Below are 21,713 nucleotides of genomic sequence, written 5' to 3'. Positions count from 1 at the left end.
GCTACTGTCATTACTCCCACAGACTATAAGCTCATAAACCGGCCATGTTCAGATATAAACACTAATGAAACGTCTAATAAGTGTAATTTGTGTAATGACCACAATCTCTTGGGTCGGGAATTTTATCTGATGACTGACTTTAGAACAATGATGTCTTTTATTGCTCAGTGATTTCGTAGTCAGACTTGTGATTTTGATGTGTTGTGATATATGGAATTTAAACTCAGAAGCAAAGTTTGATGTCTGAAGAATTAATATGCCTGTGGTGTGGTTAACTATATTGTGGTGGGTGTGGACTGAGTTTGCAATTAAATAGTCTGTGCCTCAAAGAGCACATAAAGCCTGGGTTTATAAAGATTAACCAAATTGCATAACAGCATATTTGTTTAAACTATCAACAGTAATTCCATTTATGCACACGTTTGAAGAGATTTCTACTCAAAATAGTGTCACTCCTGATATTTTTATTAGTGTTTGGGCCCTTTATTTCATTTAAACAACTTGCATTTGAAATTACTGATTTATTAGAGCAGCAGAATACAGTTAGCGTTTGGGATTGGGGATTGACAACACAATATTGTCCCCTGGAGTCTACAGGTGGCTGCTGGGACTGTGGAGGGGTTTAATAGTGGGCAGCAATGGTGCTGACATGGCAGAGGGAGAGAAGGGAAACTCTGCAGCTTAAACAGGCCACCACATTTGGATAGGACACGATGAGAGTGGGGCAGATCACTATTGCTGTGTGATGCAATGCAGCTGTTTCCTGACTAAACTCGCTCAAAGTCTTCATAGCATTCGTGTTTAAAATGTTCTGCACACTTTGACTCGTCTTAGCTGACATAGACTTCAGCCCCCTGCAAGCCCACATTGGAAAAGCAGTTAAAAAAGTTATGCAATCTATTCTACTTAAATCTGAGAGAAGAGCTAAAACTAAAGTTCTAAGGTGAGTTTAATTTTTCCAAGATTTATGAGAATAGACAGTTCTGTAATAGAAGCCACTGAAGGTAAATGATGTGCAAATAGATATCGCCCAAAAGATCTTTCACCACTTCAAATGCCTTTTTATTATCCGCTTTGTTCTCCATTGTTCCTGTTCAAACAAGAATGAGAGAGAAGCGCTGCGGCTGACATATATTAACAGTATTTAACAAAACCATCTCTGTCATGTCAGCCTAATAAAGACTGAAGTCAGAGAGAGTTAAAGAACAATCAATTGCTATTTGCCTTTGTTTTTCTGCTCCTACTCCTGTCTGTGCTGTGATGGATTTTTCGAGGCTGCAAACGAATGACGCTTGATAATGAGGTGAAAAGAGAGAGAATTGCAGGGACAGAAAGTCTCTGAGAGAAAGAGATATCAAACCTTAGAGCGAAAGGAAAAAAAATACAGCAGCTTGAATGGAAGCTGAAAAGCTGCTAGACAACAAGAGGGAGTCTAGCTGTGCCATATATATGCATTATTTTTCGGTGTGTTTTTATCTTTTTTATTTTTATTCCATCTTTGTATCTGTTTTATTTTTGCTGTCTCTCAGACTCCGTTTTTGTTCCGTGACTCTTATCTCATTTTCCATTTTTTCTTCTTCCTCTCCTCTCTCTCACTCTGCCCAACTACTAAATAAGTAATCACTGTCCTCATTCACACCATCTGGGAGAATTTTCTTGCAGGTGGTTGTCCTGCTTTTACTTTTTATTTATTTATTTTTTGACAAGGGTACCGAGTTCCACAACATATTGTTATTTGGTACATTGTCTTGCATTGCAGATGTAAAACTGCCAGTGATGCACAGGCAAGTAATGTGGTTATTTAGACATAATGTGGCCTATGTGTGTGACTTGATCCTGTCTCTCGAATATTTTTCACCTGGCTCATGAAGAAAAGTGGATTGCAAAGCGCTCCATGGTTGGTAATGCACATATGCTGGCTTAAAGGAGATTATGGAGTGGGTTACTTTTTTTTTTTAGGTCAGTTACTAGTCTTTTGTTTAGAGTTTTTTACAAAATTTGCATTAGTAAATCAGCCATTTAAGGTTTTAGGCTCTCCCTTCATTTTTACACCATCTGTCACTATGTAAGAACATGTGGCATTATTAAAGAAACATGCATATGCCAGTATGGAAACTTCTATATATGCTTCTCGTGCTGGAGAAGAAGTGTTGCCTTTTGAGCAGTTTTTCACTGCTCATAAAACTCTCCATCTAAACTCCCTCAAATGTCCTTTTGTTGTGGTCTACAGCATCACATTTCAGCTTTGCATTGCAACACAGCTGTCAGCTTGTTATAATATACAGGAACCAGAGTGGTGGTTTTGACTTTCTCTCTCTCTGCATCTCCCTCACTGCTTCTGCTCATGTCTCTCCCTTTTCTTGCCCATTCAGCTTCTCCACAGGCTAAATCCTGATCCATCATCTCTTGTTTTCTCCCCATTTCTTCTCTCCATACATTCCTGAAGCTATTCTGCAGAATCTCTGCCAGGAGCCCTTCTGCTCAGCGCTATAGGAGGCGAAGGACAGAACGATGAAGGAAAAAAGAGCCATAGCACAAAATAGCAAAGTTGGATATAAGATGGAAAGGTGGACATGAAGGTCCGCTGGGAAGTGGTTGCAAAAAAGAAAAAAAAAAAGCATTGGTGTGAATCCTTGCTGAGGGTTAGGATGTTTCTCTTTGAGGAGAACCAGAGAGGTTAAATCGTTCTCTGAATATTTGCTATTTGGCCGTGCATGAGATGTGATCAGAAAGTTCAAAAAACCTTACCTGACATAAATTTTGCAAATCTCTCTTTCAACTTCTTCTCAGGCATCAAAGAAAACTTCCAGCATGGCTGCCATTTTTAAATATAAATTGCACTCTCTAGGTCCTGTTTTGACAGCTCTGTGCACTCTGCTGTTGCACTGTGGACCCCAAACTTACACAGATAGCAAACATTATCTTTTGTTTCCAAACTGATCTGAATTTTTATGGAAGATCATTGCTGCTGATGAGAGCTGGGTCTCCGAAGGGATTCAGTGAAAAAGTCTTGAGTTTCCAAGCCTGAAGGAAGCATGTTGGGTGTGGAACAAGACCCAGAGAATGCTTATCATTTTTTCAGCATTCACAGAGTTGTGCACCAATAATTGGTTCCTCGGGGTGAGACTGTCAACACAGAGTTTTACTGTATTGTCGTGAGGCATTTGGGGGAAACATTCAGAGGAAATGGTCTGAACTGTCGTGCATGTGCCATTATGTGCCAGGAAAGAGCACATTGAAAATGCAGGACTTGCCACACAATATTTGCTCACCGCTTGTCCCTGCTCTCCATATTTACCTTGCCATGATTTCATCCACTTCTGGAGATTTAAATCACATTGAAGGATCCAGCAGGATACTCAGAGGCACAAGCAAAAGGACAGGACATGGCAACCGTGCTGGAAATGGTACAGACTTTTGCAAAACTTGAATGGGAGATCATCATTATCCAAACGAGGTAAGGTTGATGAGTTTTAGAAGTCCATTTCCAAAACTTCCAAATCATATAGAATGGATTTACAGCAGATGGGCATTTTTTGAATTTGTACAGTATTAAATGGAACTAGAGAACTCACTATCATTGTACTGGTTGTGTATTTTGTCACTGAGGACTCGAAAAGAAAAGCAAATAAAATAAAATATTTTTTATCAGTTAATAGAATCATTGGCAGTTCTGTATCATCTGTCATACAGAGAAATAGATCCAGATAAAAATATAAACTTCTCATAAAAAATGTTTAAAAAAAAGAATTTAAAAAATATTCAAATTTTGTGCCTCTGTCTCCTTCCTCGCATCAAATCTACCGTTCTTCACAAATCCAGAGATCCGCTTTTTTCATTGCACTGCTAATATCTAATTCAACCAGTGCCCTAGGGAACTTCCAAAGACAGTCATACATGCCGGGGGATACTCCAGGATCCCAATAAAGACTTGCTTTTTTTTTTTTGCCTAAAGTTACCTCACTACTTTGTAAGTTGCAAACTAATGACACCATTGATGTGTATTGAATGCCCTTGCACTGACCTTTGGTGATTATTGCATAGTGCAGAAAAGGCTAGGAAGATGCAGACTGGAAGTTCAGATAAAGTGTAATAGCTCTGCTGTCATTTGGTAAAAGGTCTGACACTTTCACACCTCTAATGGAAATGCCTAACCCGAGGAAAATGATGTACAGCTACACAATGCAGTACATGTTATCGATGGATAACTAGAAAACGTAGGCGTTTACTCACTCTGTGGAAATTTTGGAGGGTTGTCGTTGACATCTGTGAGGGTGATTTTAACTTCTGTGGTCCCTGACAGCCCTCCCATGTGACCACCCATGTCTTTGGCCTGGATGACGACATCGTACTCCTGGCGGGCCTCACGGTCCATGTTTGGCAAGGCGGTACGAATTATACCTGAGCAGACAGAGTGGTAACATGACATTAATGCTAAAATAAGGCCTTCTTTTAGCCATTCTGGAAAACAAAACCACTGGAAGCTTGTGGGTGAGGTTTTATGGATTTTTGAATGATGAAAAAAGCAGCAGATGTCTGCATATCTACTCTTGTGTTGTGTATGCTACTGTACTTGTGTTTTGTCGCACCATGTACATCATGTGCATTTTACGTGATGTCATTACAAATTATTAAGAATTACATTAAGGAATTGTATACCTGTTGAAATTAATAAATGAAAATGTTAAACAAATTCCACTTTGAAAACACTATCATTGCTAAGTAAAAACTACCAATTTACAACAAATTTATTCCAAGATTCTTCATTTTGTAAGAGAACGCATCATCACTCATCATTTAAATAAATAAGAACTCTAGTAGAACATTTGTGAAGTCTTATTTTTATCTATTTCAAGCCCCAGTGATTTTTCTCTGTTTAATTCATCACCCACTACTCTCTTTCCATCTCTCTCTTTCTTTCTGCACATGTCTAGCTGCAGTGTCAGAGAGGCTTTCTGCTGTCATATTATGCCAAAAGTGTGTGCGTATGTCTGTGACAGCATGGAAAGCTGATAATCTCCAAACCAATTAGAAATGTGAGCTATGGATTTGAGCCAGTCAAATACCCAACACTGGTTTGATTAGCCAGATTTACTCTGCCCAAATCTCTCTGCCTCTCTGTGCCCTAACCACTCTCTTTCCATGAACTATCTCTCTGTAAACCAATTTCTCTCTCCTTCTCTACCATAACCTCTCACTTTCAGTTCTTCTTCACTCTCTCTGACCTAGCATAGCTCAGTGTTTGCCCTAACCTCTTTCCTTACATCCAATTTCCTCTTTTAATGCAAACCCAAATATTAGGCCTCAGCTCTGCAGGGACCAAAGCTGAATGTCCGCTGGGGACCTCTTTCTACAGCTTGCCTTCTTTTCCTCGCCAATTTCATTGGAAAGGATGCCTTGTTACACGATCCCTCTAGCACAGAGTTCTTGGCTTTTTACAGAGCAGTAGAAGATGGAAATGTGAAAGAATAAAAAAAAAAGTTTTGAGTTTGGTTTTTGCAACAATCAGTTTTGATGAGATGCCTGGCAGACGGCACTACAATATTAGAGTTTAAAGTCTATTGCATTGATTATTTTTCCTAATTAATTATATTCAATTTAAAATATTGTGACTGTTAAAATTTGTTCACTGTTTGTAGCGGTCTTAATTCCTATTGATTTGGCAGTTGTGCCCCCCCACATCCTAACTCCAGGTGATACAAGAACAACGTGCAGAGAAATAAAAAGAAAACGCATTGTTGTATCGTCCACGACAAGCTGTTTTTGTAGTTGATCTTAGACCTGTGTGCATACTACATCACTGTAACATCAAGGCCTTTGAGCCATTGTGTTTTGTTGTGTTGCAGACAATTATAAGCCTAGTTCAGGGTTTTGTTTGCAGCCTTACCTGTCTGAGGCTCCACAGAAAAATAGGGTTGTCCTTGCAGTATGCTGTACACCAGTCTGGCACTGTTGCCGTAGGTGGGGTCATCAGCATCTGTTGCTGTCACCTGCAACACTGACGTACCTACAGGACAGAAACACAGACATGACAAAAAAGTCAGGAGGAGATAGCTCTACCTTAGTGATTTGGTTCAGGAATGGTTTGACAAACAAGCTTGTCACAAAAATGTGCGCCGATTCACCTGCCTGCACCAGCCGGATGGGAAAGGGAATGAAAAACACTCTCCTGTCTCTCTGACACTGCGGCTGAACGGGCTCCTGTGGGGCTGGTCTCCACTATTATTTCTCTACATTTCATCATTGTCTGGTGGAAACATCCAGTCTCCAATTTTGGTGATTTTCATGTTTTAAATAAAACAGCATTTCCTCCGTGCTCTGACAGAGTTCAACAACCCCATGGATTTATGCAAACCTTTCAAAAGTCTTTGGATAATCTGAAAAATGCATGGTTGTTGAGCCCGAAACATGACAGTTTATCTTAGTCCCCCCCCAAAAAAATGGACATTTCACAGATATGTTTTCACCCTGCATCTGCATCCAGTAAATCCTTGTTAACTTGGCTGACACAGATATGCTGAGTAAATAGACCAAGAAAATTAAATTTGCAGAAGTGTGAAATACATTCTGTTAACTTTGCATTATTATTGAAGTTTTGCTTTTCCGATGTAACTCAGAAAGGTGGTTTCTTTTTTCGCTAGACCTGTGCTACTCGCTAAAGAAACGTAGTATTAAAAGTGCTTCAGACCTGTATCATTACCAGCTCTGATGAAATAAATAAAAAAATAAAAATAAAAACAGGCAAATAACATGTTTTGGGGTTTTTTGTCGCCACCCAAGTCCACATTTTCTTAGTTTGTGACTATAAAGTTATATTATTTTAAATTTTTTTTACACTATTAAATCAGGAAAATACAGAGCTGAGTCTAACTTCTTACTTTTACTTTTGTTGGTTTTAGTTTTATTTCATTTTTACATCTTTTTCTCTTTCTGTCCTTCTTCGATGGAGTGTAGGCTGTGAGATTAGTCAAGCAACTGGAGCTGCACTGCACGTACACCCAATACACCACACTTGTCACAAACCAAGCACAACTTCCCAATTTGGTGCTGTATTCAAACTCGTTTCATCTTTCCCTCTGGCATTTCAGTGCCAATACTTCCCTTCATTACCCCCTGCTGTTTCAACCCCTCCACCACCCCAGCATCCACCTGTAGGCCCCGGGGGGGATGTTCAATCATCCCTCTCCAATTTCTATGTTCTATTTGTGGGTAGTGATAAACTCAGAGCCTAGGCATCAAACTCCAACCGTAATCTGCTCCCGTGATAAATCAGTAATTTCTTTCATGAGCTTCAATATCCATGATGAATCTGATTACAACCTCCTTTATTTTGCATGAAGTAACCACGAGGGCCCACACAAGGACTCAAATATGTTTAAGAGCTTTGTGTTATTTCTAGTCTTGAAAGGAAAAAAAAAAACCCTCAAAACCAACTAAAGCTCAAACTCACACAGTTCATCTTGAGCCCAGAGGACAGAAGTAAAAGCTTTTGGTTAGCAAGATCAATTGAGAAAAAGTGAAAGTTGCAAAAGGTTACATAGGTGAAATGTTTTTTCATTTCATTTGTTTTTCCCCATAACCAAACAACCCCAGTAAATGCAGAAACTGTTTCTTTCAAGGACTAAAAGCTCAAAATGTTTGTTACTAAGTTCTTGCAACAGCATGAATTTGGCTGGAGGATTGGGTGCTTCACATCAATCATGTATTATTGAATTGTTCATTTGGCTTCTTTACAGCCTTTTTCCCACTACATCTTCTATTTTAATATTTACCTTTCCAGCTGCAGCCATGTGAGCACCACCATTGTTCTCCATGCAAAATTAACCAGGTTCTGCATAACAGAAAACTGCAATGAAATTTTATTCAGCATGGCTTTGAATGTGGTTATAAGTACACCGTGATAAATTACCAAGAATGATAATTTGAAAGAAATTGGCTTTTCTATCCATTCTAAGTCTGATATCCATGAGGCTACATAGACCTAGTTAGTCAAATTACAGCTTTTATTTCTGTTCCACTTCTGTGGTTGTGGCTCATGGCAACTGGTGATCTCTCTGTGCCAGACTTCTGCATTCAGGTTTCAGATTATGTAGCGGATGGGTGAAAAATAGCCTAAACAGAACTCTTTCAGACTTCTTTCTTTGGAAGTCCAGTCCATTCAGGGAAGGGATTTCTTATGCTTCCACTGTTTCAGGCTTTACCGCTGCCAGTGTGGTTCATTTCAGGTCAGTATCTAGAGGCTGAACACTCCAATACCACACAATTTTTGGAAAGAAAATCTTCCAAGATCAGAAGTTCTAAATAGGGAGGCTCTTAAGGGGGTGGTAGAAACTCTTGCCTGTGCCAATATGGTACTAAATAATTCCACAATTCTGCTTGTAGTTTGGCCCATCTTATAAGAAAAAAAAGGATTTTTCAGGAGTTGACCTGATATGCACTTCTGTCACATTTCCTGCGTTTGCATTCAGTGATTAATATAGAAATGGTGTTGTTTAGCAGAAAAATAATATGCAGACAAATTTTCAGTTCAACTACCAAAACTACTGCTAAATTAAAACTAAACCTTTTAGTTAGTTTAGTAAGAGGACTTTTGCCTCTTCTGAGAAAATACCTGTTAAAAGGCAAGGTTGACATTTTTGACGTAGGATTTGAAACCATTGCTCTGGTAATCAATGTCAAAACCAGGATTACATTTGTTTAATATTTATGCATTAAGGTTGTTATTAATTAGCTATTCTCAGACAACAACATATTTCTGTAGCCCAGGTATCATTCAACATTAATAAATGGTGGGCGATCGTGGCTCAAGAGTTGGGCGTTTGTCTTGTAATCGGAAGGTTGTCGGTTCGAGCCCCGGCTCCGACAGTCTCGGTCGTTGTGTCCTTGGGCAAGACACTTCACCCGTTGCCTACTGGTGGTGGTCAGAGGGCCCGGTGGCGCCAGTGTCCGGCAGCCTCGCCTCTGTCAGTGCACCCCAGGGTGGCTGTGGCTACAATGTAGCTTGCCATCGCCAGTGTGTGAATGGGTGGATGATTGTGTATAGTGTAAAGCGCTTTGGGGACCAAGTAAAGCGCTATACAAATACAGACCATTTACCATAAATGAAAACAATGACAGTGAAATTCTGTATTATATTTATTTATCACTTTGTATTTAATTTATGTCGAAATTCATTTGTGGTTGTTTTTGTTTTTTTTATAGTGAAGACTATTATATGTTTGCCTCAACTAAACAGTAGTTTGGGTCATCTCTGGTTTTGTTTAAATGTGCTATATTAGCACAAGGAAGAAGACGTGGCTTGAAATAGGGACGATGCCTTTTGATAGGCTTACAGATAAACCAACAAAATGTTGAAAAAGTCATATTTTTAGAGAAAGTCTCCAGTCTGGGGACTTTGTATAGATAGTCAGGCTTCGTAGATTTACAATGATATGGAGAAAAAAGACCTCCAAACCTGCTAAAGAACCGGTAAAGTAAAAAGTGGCCAATTGGGACTAATTGTGTTTCTTTATGTTTATCCATTATCTTTCTTTGTCACCATCCCTCACTCCTTGATGATGCTACAAATATTTTCCCAATATTGCGTGAATACGATTTAAAGTCCCCCAAATTGTAAGTTTTGCCAGCTGTACCAAACTTTTCTGAAGCTTTCTTACCAGCTGTAGATTTCTTAGACTTTTAAGCATTCTTTAATGTATCCCTTCCCTGTTTTCTTTGACTTTGTCTCAATACAAAACCTTGCTTCCCCCACATTTCTCTTAATGTTTCTTTTGCTACTTACCAACATTGGACATCTCAGGCACCCTGGCATAGTACGGCCCATGTGGAAACTCAGGAGGGTTGTCGTTGATGTCCTGAACTTTCACTATGAACTCTGATGGCGGCTCCAGAGGCTTATTAGTGTCTCTTGCCACAGCCTGGGCTGTTAACGTGTATTGGGCCTGCTCCTCACGGTCCAGAGTTTTTGTGGCGTGGATGTTGCCTGTCTTGTCATCAATGACAAAGATTGTTCCTGCACCTTCACCAGACAGGATGTACTTGATATTTCCATCGCCTGAGTCTACATCTGAGTGGAGCTGAAAAAATGGAGACAAAACTGAGTTTAGCTTGAATTACACGCACATATTTCAATATACGTGAAACTTGAAGAGAAAGAGAGAGGGACTAGCAGTTCCACATAAAGGCAGAAAGTCTGGTCAAAAGGCAAATTTGGAAGACACAGACTAGCTTGGCTGCCTGGCAGATGTCAGATGAGGTTGCAATTTCCCAAGTATACAAACTAAAGGGAGCGAGTGACTGGGACAGACAGGCTGGAAATGCTGCATGTCAGATGGGCAAACACTAATAAATTACTGACTTAAAATATTATTATAAAAATGAAGAATGTTCAACATTCAATTAAACTCTTGTTCTTCGTTTATAGCTCCTAGACTTTGAAATATGGTGCTCTGTAAACATCATTTGTTGTTTGTTATGAGAGCCGCTGCTCAGTTTGAGCGATGGTGTTGTTCTGGAGGAGTACCACCAATCATCTTCACCCTTGAATGAGAACATGACCTCTTTCATTTTTCTGTCTTTCTCCCATTCTCTCTTTGATAAATGCTAAAACCACATTTAAATCCTGCTGTCAGCTTGCACACCATGACTGCCACTGGAGGGCAACGTGGCTTTTAATTAAACAGTTATTCAGAGGCTAATTTTGTTTGAAGAAGGATTCTCTCTTTACATTGCACTGTTATACTCACCCTGCCCACCAGCACTGGGTCAGGTCCAGTGTACTCCTCAATGACAAAGAACTGATTCCAGACCCATCCTCGTTTGGACCTGTGGAGTACTTGGCCTTCCTTTCCAACCTTTTGTTTGTGTCTGTGTAGCGACAAGTGACCTACAAATACAAAAACACCAGTATACATATATTTATATATATATATATAAACCACATCTATATTTATCCAGTTATAACCAAAACCTTTTAGTTAATTTAATTATACTCCACAACATGTTTATTATGCATTGTAATTTCATGGTTAAACGTTAAATAGAAGGCCATATTCTCTATGTTATGTTGAATGAATTATCAGCACAACAGCTGTTATGTTATATTTTGGATATTTTGTTTGTTTTGTTTTTGTTGTGTGTGAGAGGGAGTAAGCAGAGTGGCCTGTTTTAGAAGTGTGGATCATTGGTTCAAATCCCAGCTGAAAAATGTGGGTGGACTGTATGAAGAACACATGCTTTAATGGGTCGATTTTTATGTGGAATCTTCGCAAGTCACTTAACCTCTTTTTGTTGTAGTGAAACTCCACAGTGGCTAGAAGGAGCAGTCTGTGGTTGCACTGAGCAGTAGCAATGTTTGAACATTAATATTTAAATCTTAAAGGGAAAATAATGAAGAAAAAAAAGATTGTTTTTGATCATAATTGCATGTTGGCAGTGTGTCTAGAGAGGGAAAAATAAAGAATGTGTCCAAAAGAACTTTTCATTTTTTTCAGGCTCTTGTGAGTTTCCTTGGAGTCTTCAGCTGTTGCCTGCAATGCTCAGCATACATCTGCACACACTTCCAGCACCTGAGATGGTGATATATAACCAAAACAATAGCATAATACTCTTAAGGATGTTTTGGTTAGTGTGGATAATCTGACCGTTAGCTTTATGGTTGCGCTCAAGGCCAGGGCCTTCTGATTATTGTCAAGTTGAGTCAGAATTGCAAGTTTTTAGATAATGAAACTCAGCTGACTTTATAGGCCTTACATTTTTATTGTCTTCTAACTTTCTCTGCTTACCTTTACTCATATTTAATACAGCTGAATTCAAATAAACCTGATCCTATTTGCATATTTTCCAGATTCTGTTGACAGATAACAGAGCAAGTATGACATAGTGACAGAAATGCACCCCATTATACCTAAGCTATTTCCAAGCTGCTGTTCTGCACTGCTAGAATGCTGATTTTATAACATTCTTGTCATTTGACAGATGCACCAGGCACATCAGTTTAAGACAATAACTACTCTGTGCTGTGATTTAGGAGGAACTTACATGTAAAATAAGTTACACAGATTGAATGTTAGAAGCGTCAGAACGTCTTTCTTTTTTCTTTTTTTCTTCTTCTCAGACACTCTTTCATGTCTACAAAAGCTGCCATGTGGTCCTGCCTTGTTGTGGAAGGGACAGCAGTACTAAATTTGCATTTAAAGCTACAGACTGTGAAACTGTTAATTTGGAATAAGGCTGAAATCAGGTATATACTTACTTGACAGAGTACCGAATTGGTTTGTATTCTGAGCTAGAACACAAAATGTTTTGGGGGTAATGTGTTATATATTAGGTTGATGAAATGGGTTTAATATGATATTTAATGATACATTAACTACAAGGCATAACTTGATAGATCACATATTTTGGGCTGAATCTACTGAGGATCATCTCGCTGGATGACCCGGTTATACAAAATATTTTGGAAGAAGCTCAGTGCAAACTTTAAATGTAGTGAGTTCTCAAATCCCTCATGTGATCCCTACATTTATAAAAAATGAATTATTTCTGTAACAATTGCTTTACCAAGACTGCCAAGACTTTGCAATGCCGCATGAAGAAATTCACAAAAGGTAAAAATCTGACAGATCTAATTGATCATATTAAAATATGAAACTAACACAACCTCTGAAAAGATGAGCAAAATGTTGTTTTTCAGAAGTTCACGGTTATGAATTCATGCTGCAAGATTACGTTGAAGCATTGCTTCGTCATACCTGGATGTCTGTGTCTGTGTCCCCTTTGATCCAAGGAAGCATTTCCTTTCCGAGTTCCTAATGCAACGCTACAAAGTGCAGAAACTCCCAGCAACACCAGGAAGACCCTCAGTAGCCCGAGGCCCTGCCGCTTCATCATCAGCGTTGCCATCTTGCCGAACCTTTGAAACTGTGCACTTTGCTCCGCCCCCTACTTTCTGATTCCTCTCAGTGGAGCTCTGCTCCCACTGAGGTGGTATCTTGCTTTTTTTAACCAAAATCTTGTTGATGAGCTTCCTAGTTCATTAGCTGAAATGGGGCCTGTTGTAGATACTCATCACCAGCTTGCCACGTCACTGCCTTTCTTCGTTTAGCTTTTCTGCCTTCTTTTTCTCCTCTCACAGTTTGTGTTGTCTTATTCTTCTTGTCAAACAGCCTGAAAGAGAGCAAAAGGAAAGCAGGTTTGGTCAGTGACACAAAAATAGTCAAAACAAACATAATATTTGCAGGCAAATATGGTTTGATGGTTTATTAAAATTCATGATTCCCAAACGGATACATTTCAATCAGACTAAATGCTCAGGTAAAACCTGGTCACTATTTACAGCTCTTTTGGATACACTGAAAGCATCATGCCATTTAATAGATCAGATCTATTAAAAAGCACACAGGTGATGACTCAACTATGCCAGTAGGAGTGATACATTTTTTGATTTGTCCATCTGTAGTGGTGAGCTGTAAAGCAAACTGCTTGGTCATTACAAGAAAAGACTCGATGAATGTCAGCAGAAAGCACTGACTGTAGTTTTAAAAAGAAATCTGTGGATATGAGAATGTTGCAAAGTACATTTAATAAGAGCAATGAAAAAATGTATTCAATCTTCACCTAGAGAGAGACTAGAGAGGACTGGATCTGCAGTGACGCATCATAGGTTTTGTTCTGCTGCATTTCTTAATATAGTTTGTCACTTTATTACACCAACAAACCAAAAGTTGAACTAATAAGTGATGGATTCAACTCAACTCCATTCATTATATATAGCCCTACAATAGACAGGTAGATTTTATCTGCAAAGATAAGTGAAAGTGTTTGTTTAAAAAAAGAACTGAACCACTCTACTTTTACTTGTGCTGCTATGCCATTACAAGAAAAGCTGGAGCCACTAGAATGCAAAAGGCAAATGTCATTTTAAGCAACCAATTAACACAGACGATAAATACAGCAGCTTTTTATCTGTTGTCTTCAGTTTGGTTTATGATGTTCTGTTCATGACAGAAGAGAGAAGGCAGTTTTTGAAGGTAAAACATTGAGGGGAAAAAAAAGGTCAAACAAAAGATAAAGTTTACTCAAGTGCAAATGTGCAAACAAGTGTGTCTAATTATTCTTCACTTAAGAAAATAATATCACTGAACTGAACCACATTAAAACCGCTTTTTTCCCAGCCAGTGGTTATATATTGATGCGCCATTTGCACCAACATGAGTAAGTCACCTGGCACACTTGAGAGGTGATTTGTGATGCAATTGCACATCGTCCGTGCAGCGATGCACGTAGGCCTACTGCTGCCTACTACTGTACCAGTGCAGTTCCAGTACCAGTTAGACTTTAGAGTGACTGAACTAGAGGTGCTAGTAATCTTTTAATTCTAACTGTAAATTCCGTACCGTGCTTCTTATTTTTCTTGGCATGGACCAATTGAGCAAAATTTGTATATGCACATGTGAATGTGTTTGTGTGTGGGTGTTTAATATTCAATAGATCAGTAGATGAGAAAATTCCCCCAGGGCTCATTGGCTCATGCTGACCACATGACCAGCCAACCAGGAAGTGTTGACAGTTAATCCCATACCGGCTCATCATCTGGCTAATTATCCTCGAGTCCTCTGATTGATGCACATATCTGTGTGTGGGTGTGTATGTATGTGTGTTTGTGCCTGTCTTCCATTTATTTGTAAAAGCCTCAGAGCTGTTTTTCTTTCACAGCTGCAAAAAATGGTGCCTTGATAAAAACATATCTGTGACTAAACCTGTGAAAATAAGGAATAATAATTCTTTAAGCTGAAAATTTGCCCGATAATTGCCTGAAAAAAATTCTTAATTGTACAGTTATAGTAATAAATAGCTGTAAAATCGAAATAAATAATGGTTGTTGACATCTTGTATTTAATAGAGAATAAGTTAAAACTTTAAAAACAGCAAAACAACAACAAAAACCCCGTAACTAATGAACTCTCGTTTGCACTCGTTGTGCAACGAGCTGACACCTGCTATGCAGAATCTATTAACAGGACCTCAAACTGTCACTGATGTGTCAAATTAAGTGTCAGCTTTATTTAACAAGTAAAAATAAATCAAGTCCAAAATAAATTGCTTTCCCCAGTATCCCGGTTCCCTGCTACAAGTCCGCTGTTATTTTTCTGAATAACTGTCAGATGCGTGTCAGGTCAAACAGAAGAAAAAAATAACAGACTAGATTGATAGCAGCAGACAGAGTGACAGCTCAGGAATGATCAGTGTGTATGCAAGCATGATATTGTGTGGTTTGCTTGGTGACAAATAAGTGATCCCACTGTCAAATTCAAACAAAGCACCTTTAAAAATACAGATTTTTTTGCAACTTTTCTCTCTGTTTATTTAGTTTTTATTTATATAATGATTTCAGATGAGTTTGTTGGAGCACCCCTTCAAATTAACTGAAAAATCTGTGGAGCTTCATAAAGTAGGTTCTTACCTTACATCTATTCAGGTATGTTGAGATCTGATTGTTACTCTCCTTCTTAGCCATTAGCTAGTGGTAGAAAGAAACAATATATTTGAAAAATTCCAGTCTGCACTGAAACAGCATTATTAAATTACGAATGGCACTGGTCTCATATTGCTGTCATCATACTTATGTTACAGACACTTAAAAATTCACATAAACCCATGTATGTCCTCCTCTGCATCTCTTGTATGTTGAGTCCCCCAGGGATCTATCCTTGGACCAGTTCTGTTCTCACTATATAAGTTATCCCTGAGCCACCTGCTTGATAGTTTCAAAGGCATATTATTACTATGCTAATGATACACTGCTGTAATTTTCAGTTGAGCCTAATAACCTCAACAGCCTTCCCTACCTTAATGAATGTGCTCTCTGCCTTTACTAACTGGACATCTTTAATTGCCCTTCATTGTAATTCTAGCAAAACTGAAGCTCTTCCTTTGACCCAGACAGTTTCTAAGGAGGTCAGTCAGTACTTTTACCCCCTCACGTGCCTTGGAAGTCATCGGCTAAGACCCTATGTGTCTTGGCCAACATTTGAAATTTGAACCTGAAATTTAAAAACTCATCAAGTATTGTTTCTTTCTTTTAAGAGACTTTGCAACTTTTGTTATTTTAATGTATTTTTCAGTCATCCCTTGACCATTTTCAGTTAGTCCAGAATGGACAGACTGCTAACAAAAATTAGCCAGTGTGCACATTACACCTCTTCCTGGTGTGCTTTAATGGCTTTCTGTAATAAAATCCATTTTAAAGTTGTATTCATAACATATAAAGCCCTATGTGGATAGGCCTGGGATATGAATCAGGGCTACTGAAACCTTATAACAGCAGTTGACCTCCCAGAAGAGCTCATCAAGGTCTTTTAATTGTTCCATGATCTTATTTTAAAACCAGAAGTTCTTCCGTGTTTGAGGTTGCAGCACCTAAACTTTGGAACAACCTCTTAGACTTGTAGGTCGGCTAAATGTGTGCTTTAAATGATAGCTGAAAACGTTTTATTTTAAATGTGTGCTTTTGTTGAAACGTGAAGCACTTTGTTCTTGAAAAGAAGTGCTTTATAAATAAAGTTATAATTAGTAGTAGTAGTATTTAACCAATGAAGCCCAGCTATCAGGGACAGACAGCATAGGGAAAATCAGCTCAGTGTTAGAGAAGCTGAAGCAGTTGGAAGGATGAGCTGGTACTGATGGTTATAAGGCCACACATTGGTAGAAACAGTACAAAACAGACGAGAAATGCATCAGAAAAGAACGCGCTCCTTGCTTACTTGTTCAGGATTTTAAATCCACATTGTTTGCAGGAAAGTCTGGACACAGATATCCTCTGAACAGTGTTTACAAAAGCTGCTCCGTATGCTAACCACCTTCATCATGAAGTTAACAGATGTGAAACAATCCTGTAGAGTTGCACTCAAAAGTGTACCAAACTGTTGCTCTCACACATTTTCCTGAAAACAAAATTCTCTCACTATTAATTTTTAGTAATTTTTTATTGGGAATAATTTTGTTTCTGTTTAAAATAATACTATTTCTTAAAATAAAACCCAAACCGTTCTTGAAGATTTGGAGCGCCAGTCTATTTAAAAATTAGATCAACTTCACAATTTATTGAATTTATATAATACGGCATGGCTGTACCTTCTGTGACTCATATTCTTTTGCTGTTTTCTTAAGTTTTCCGATATCTCAAAAGGCTAACGGTGCGAGACACGGAGAGAAAGCGAGAGAAGCAGAAAACGCAGCGCTGAAACAGACAGTGATAATGACTCCCCAGGGCAAGCATGCCTTTTGGCCAGACCGTTTCCTATGTCTAGAATACATGACTCAAGAGTCACGTTAGAATAGTGAACAGCATACTTGAGTTTGTGTGTGTTTGTATATGTGTGTGTGAACGCATATGCACTGTTCTCTTGGGGTTTGTAGAGATGCTGTTAATCCATGAGTCAAGTGTTTAAGTAGGCTACTGTGATTCATTGGCTAGCATGAGAGCGTAGCTCCACACGCTGTGTGTGTGCGTGTTTGTGTGAGTGTGTTGAATGTGTCACACAGAGGTCAGAGCATAGGGTTAAAATAAATCAATGTGACATGTCCTCACTCAACGGGGGGGGAGAGAGAAATATTTGCCTGCTTAAGAGTCTGAATATGTCTCTAAAGATGTTTGTATTTATATCTAATGGTGTGCTGTGAATGTGCATCTGTGTATATGACTGTCTGTGATTATGCAATCTTATTCATGTGGGCTGTTATGACTGAAACCCCCAAAGTGTGTTTACCATTTCTTTTCTTATAGTGACTAAAGTGAGCGGCGAGACAAACAGAATAAGTTCAGCGGTCTGCTTAGATTTTGCTCTTCTGATATTGACTTTTTGAAATTTGACTTGGTTTATTAATATTTATATTTCTTTACTTTTAACCAGAACTTAATATAATATGGAACACACTGTGTGACGATTAGGAGTCATATTCTTTAAGACTGAGATTTTGGGTCTTTTGTAGAAGTAGATGTTGAATAAAAAGTGTTTTTTCCCTCTCGCTCTCTATCGCCGTGCTCACAGGTTGTTTCTCCTGCTGTGTCTCTTTAGTCAGAGTAGCTGTACTGGCTGCCCTACTGGAATCACAGCCAGTACCTCCAGAACTGAAGCGAGGCACAAAAGAGATTCCCACCAAGTAAACAGCTGAAAGGCGACAATTACTCCACAGTAATAAATGTAAAGCAGTACTTTAAGCAGTCGATGCCGAAATCTTTAGTAACTAAGTAAATAAATAAATGAAAGCTCATTACTTTATCGAGTCATTGGAAAGCTTTACTCCTTTGTTGGACATTGATAAGTAAAAATGAAAACATAAACCAGGACAAAGACACAATTTCATTAAACATTTCCCCAAAACAAACCTTTCAGCCGCTGTACTTAATCATTGTATTGCTGTGTTAGACACAGGAGACTTGTCTTCGTAATGTCACCATTAAATAAAACCCGAGTATGTACTTCTTTTTCTCTCTGTCACTGCCTCTTCCTTTCTCCTCACACTCCCTGTGTCATTGTTTCTCTGCACTGTGCTTCCAATGCTTTCCCTCCTTTGTAAGCCAAACGTCGACAGCAGCATTAAAAGAACATTGGAAAACGTCTGTGAAGTATAGGCGAGGGGAAAAAATAGTTTGACCCCACTTTTTTTTCTCCTCTGTCTTCTCAAACTTTCCCTCACTGCTTTTCTCTCTAAGGGTCAGTGACAATAAAGGTGATTCATTCGTGTATGAAGGTGTATATACACCTCTCTCTAGCGTAGTGCACGGTGTGTGATTGTGCATGTAGCTGACAGCGTGGGTCTTTTCTCGCCTTTTCCTCCGTGTCTCCACATATTGCCTGTGCTGGGTAGGTGTAGGCAAACAATGGTCTCACTGTGCCTCGTGTGAAAAACGTGAACAAAAGGAATAAGACATACATGAGGGATGAAGGAGAAGGAATGAGATAGGTTTATATGTGCTGTATTTTCCCCTTTGCGGCAGCTTCCCTTTTCACATTGGGCAAAGCCTTTCAGCGTGGTTTTGAAAATCAAAAGCCGTCTGAATCATCGAAGAAAGAAAAAAGAAAAGACGCACAGTCAGGCATTTTTTAATTATTATCTTTGCATGTAAAGACAATGGATGTTGACTGTGACAAACTCTGTTGGCATGATGTTTGAAGTTTTAGCACATTTTAGCTGCAATGACTTGTGCAACTTCTATGTAATCCAGATGCAGACACGCATTCGTGAAGTTGCTGTTTTGGACTGACCTCGGTCAACAGCGGCCATCCCCGAGCTATGACACTAAAGGATTATGTCTGAATTAGCTAAGTAGCCGGCATGAAACAGAAGTGGATGCAGAATGTGCCGCTTGCACCCACATCACAGCCCGAAGGCGACATTTGTCCCTTTTGTGTTCTCACAGATACTGTGTCATTGTTAGTTCTTGCCTTGTTGGTGTCATTCGCCATGGTGTTTAGCCTCCTGACAGAAAACAAGGTGGCGTCCCAGCAGAAAACTGTGTCACCTCATTGCTTTAAACTAAGTCAAAGCAACATCTCTTAATTGTTTTACATTTGAATCGTTTTAGGTTCACACAGTTTCTGCTCCGCTCGATTGGATAGTTAACTGTGACATCTGTGTTATAGATGACGAACAATGCAACTTCACCCCCATGTGTCATCATTGCACCATGTAAATTAACATTTAAGGTCTTGCCTGAGGAGGTCCACTCAAGGACACCACAAAAATACAACAGTTGACTGTTGCCAAAACCAAACTATAACCACTGGACCCCTCTGTAACCCTGCACGCTATTCGAGCCAGATGTGATACATTTTTTTCCACATATATTCTGGGATGTGAAAGGGGGTCAAGGGAGGTTTAAAAAGAGATTTTCTCTTACTGTAAAAATCCACTCCTACTCTCCCATACAAATCAATCCCTTCACTGTGCTGTGGCAGACATAAAGCTTTGGACTGTAAAGTTTTTTTTTCCTCCTCCTTTCTTTTTTTGTTGTAAACTCCGACTCCTTGAAGTGACATATTCAACAAGGAGAGATTTGATAAGACAAAGTATAGATGAGATGAAACGGGACAGAGCGGGAGGAAGGAGGGAGACGGAGAGAGAAAAACAGCTAACAGAAACAAACAGGGTTTGTGTTTGAGTCCAACTGTCGTTTGAATTTTACACAAACTTTTGAGATGCTGCAAATATTTAACCCTGTTATTATTATTCTCCCCCAAAATGTGCAATACATTACTTAGACTACAACGTGTGATTATATGGAAACTGCAGATTACTGAGTGAGAGCCAAAGAGGTGAGCGCACAGAAAGCTAAAAGGTACAAAGACAGAGAGTCAGTGTATTAAAGTTCACTTTGGGGATCTTATTTCGGTTACCGGGTCTTTGTGGTCTGTTAAAAGCTTAAAAACAGAGCGGTGCTGAAAACAGACACCCAGCGTTTAGCTCACACCACGAAACCTGAGGCTTAATTGCCTTTCAATTAGAGGAACTAATAGGTGTGCGTGTGTGTGTATGTGTGTGGTGAGGCAATTACAAAGAAAGAGCTCCAAAGCTTTCTCAGCATTCACGAAAATAGGTATTAATGAGAGGCTAACAACTCTCTCTCTCACACACACACACAGAAAGGAGGCAGTCTTTGCTTTGAGTGTGTGTCTGTGCATGTGTATGTGTAGAGGCTGCTGATTTCTATTAAGCCATTAGTGAGATTCAAGTGCTAATTACCACCCACAAGAGCCCACGTTTGCCATTTTCACACATGTGCACATGCACACACTTGCTTTATGTACAGATCTTTAAAATCTTTAATCAACCACATTTCAACATCATTAATATCAAATTACTTGGAAAAGAATGAAGTAATGACTGTCCCGGCCCTATGAGATCCACAACGTGGATTTCTAAATTATATGCATTAGCTAATTGAATCATTATGTGATGGCGCTACGGTGCAGTTTATGTGATGCTTTCTTAACGCTTCTGCTTCATGAGACATTTGGCGTTAACAGAAAAGTCTGGGAAGAGAATGAAAGACATCAATCAAAGAGCAACAATTTGGATTTGATCTTGTGTGGCTTTTAACGAGCGAGTGGCACACAACACAAAGAGCGAGCGTAAGACGCATGGAATGCTGCACGGACCACAATCCCTGACGCTGATAATTCCACAGTTAGAGGTGCGTGACACAGCGGAAAAACAAGCATCAATGCACCGCTGGTAGATTTGGTAAGGATAAACATTAGTCTCAACCAAATCCTGTCACCTGGTATCCATCTCTCTGAAGCTAATGTGCTTCTTGTCATGGAGCTTTGATAGGTTTTTGATGGAGAGAACAGTCTGCAAAGGTTCAATTTCCACAGTGAAGCAGATCTGTTTCCTCTTGGAAGACAAAAACATCTTCCGCAAGGACACTGATGCCATCGTTGGGAAAGAGCTGAGTCACTGCGAATGAATATGGGCTCATTTTGCTTTGAAGGAATTAAACAGTGTGGCTCTTGGGGAGCAGCTTGTAAGAAAAGGTCAATGATCTGAGGAAAAGATTAGTAATATGTGTTTTTCTTGTTCTTGTTTGCTCTGGTATTGCTCCAGGAAGCAAGAAGTTAGAATATGCAATCACTTCTTTGTACCAGAGTGACTAAAAAGCCTTGTAAACTTTCCACTTCTGCCATTTCTTGTTCTTGTCAGCTGTGCTT

The 21,713-nt window shown here is 39.2% G+C and overlaps 1 protein-coding gene across 2 annotated transcripts in view; it reads right to left on the bottom strand.

The window, feature by feature from the left end:
- Positions 1–21,713, bottom strand: part of cdh11 (cadherin 11, type 2, OB-cadherin (osteoblast)) — a 91,558-nt gene that overhangs the window by 20,479 nt on the left and 49,366 nt on the right. For both annotated transcript variants that reach the window (XM_087850025.1, XM_087850026.1), the window contains 5 exons: positions 12,753–13,167; positions 10,746–10,885; positions 9,782–10,076; positions 5,888–6,007; positions 4,234–4,401 (listed from right to left, as the gene is read on the bottom strand). In XM_087850025.1, coding sequence (XP_087706151.1) covers positions 4,234–4,401; positions 5,888–6,007; positions 9,782–10,076; positions 10,746–10,885; positions 12,753–12,903 — 874 coding nt within the window. In that variant the 5' untranslated portion in view covers positions 12,904–13,167. The remainder of the gene's footprint in view (positions 1–4,233; positions 4,402–5,887; positions 6,008–9,781; positions 10,077–10,745; positions 10,886–12,752; positions 13,168–21,713) is intronic.

Source organism: Neolamprologus brichardi, chromosome 13 (assembly GCF_056152115.1).
Source record: "Neolamprologus brichardi isolate AB-2024 chromosome 13, ASM5615211v1, whole genome shotgun sequence".
NCBI classification, from domain to species: Eukaryota; Metazoa; Chordata; class Actinopteri; order Cichliformes; family Cichlidae; genus Neolamprologus; species Neolamprologus brichardi.
This window is presented reverse-complemented; position numbering and strand designations above follow the sequence as displayed.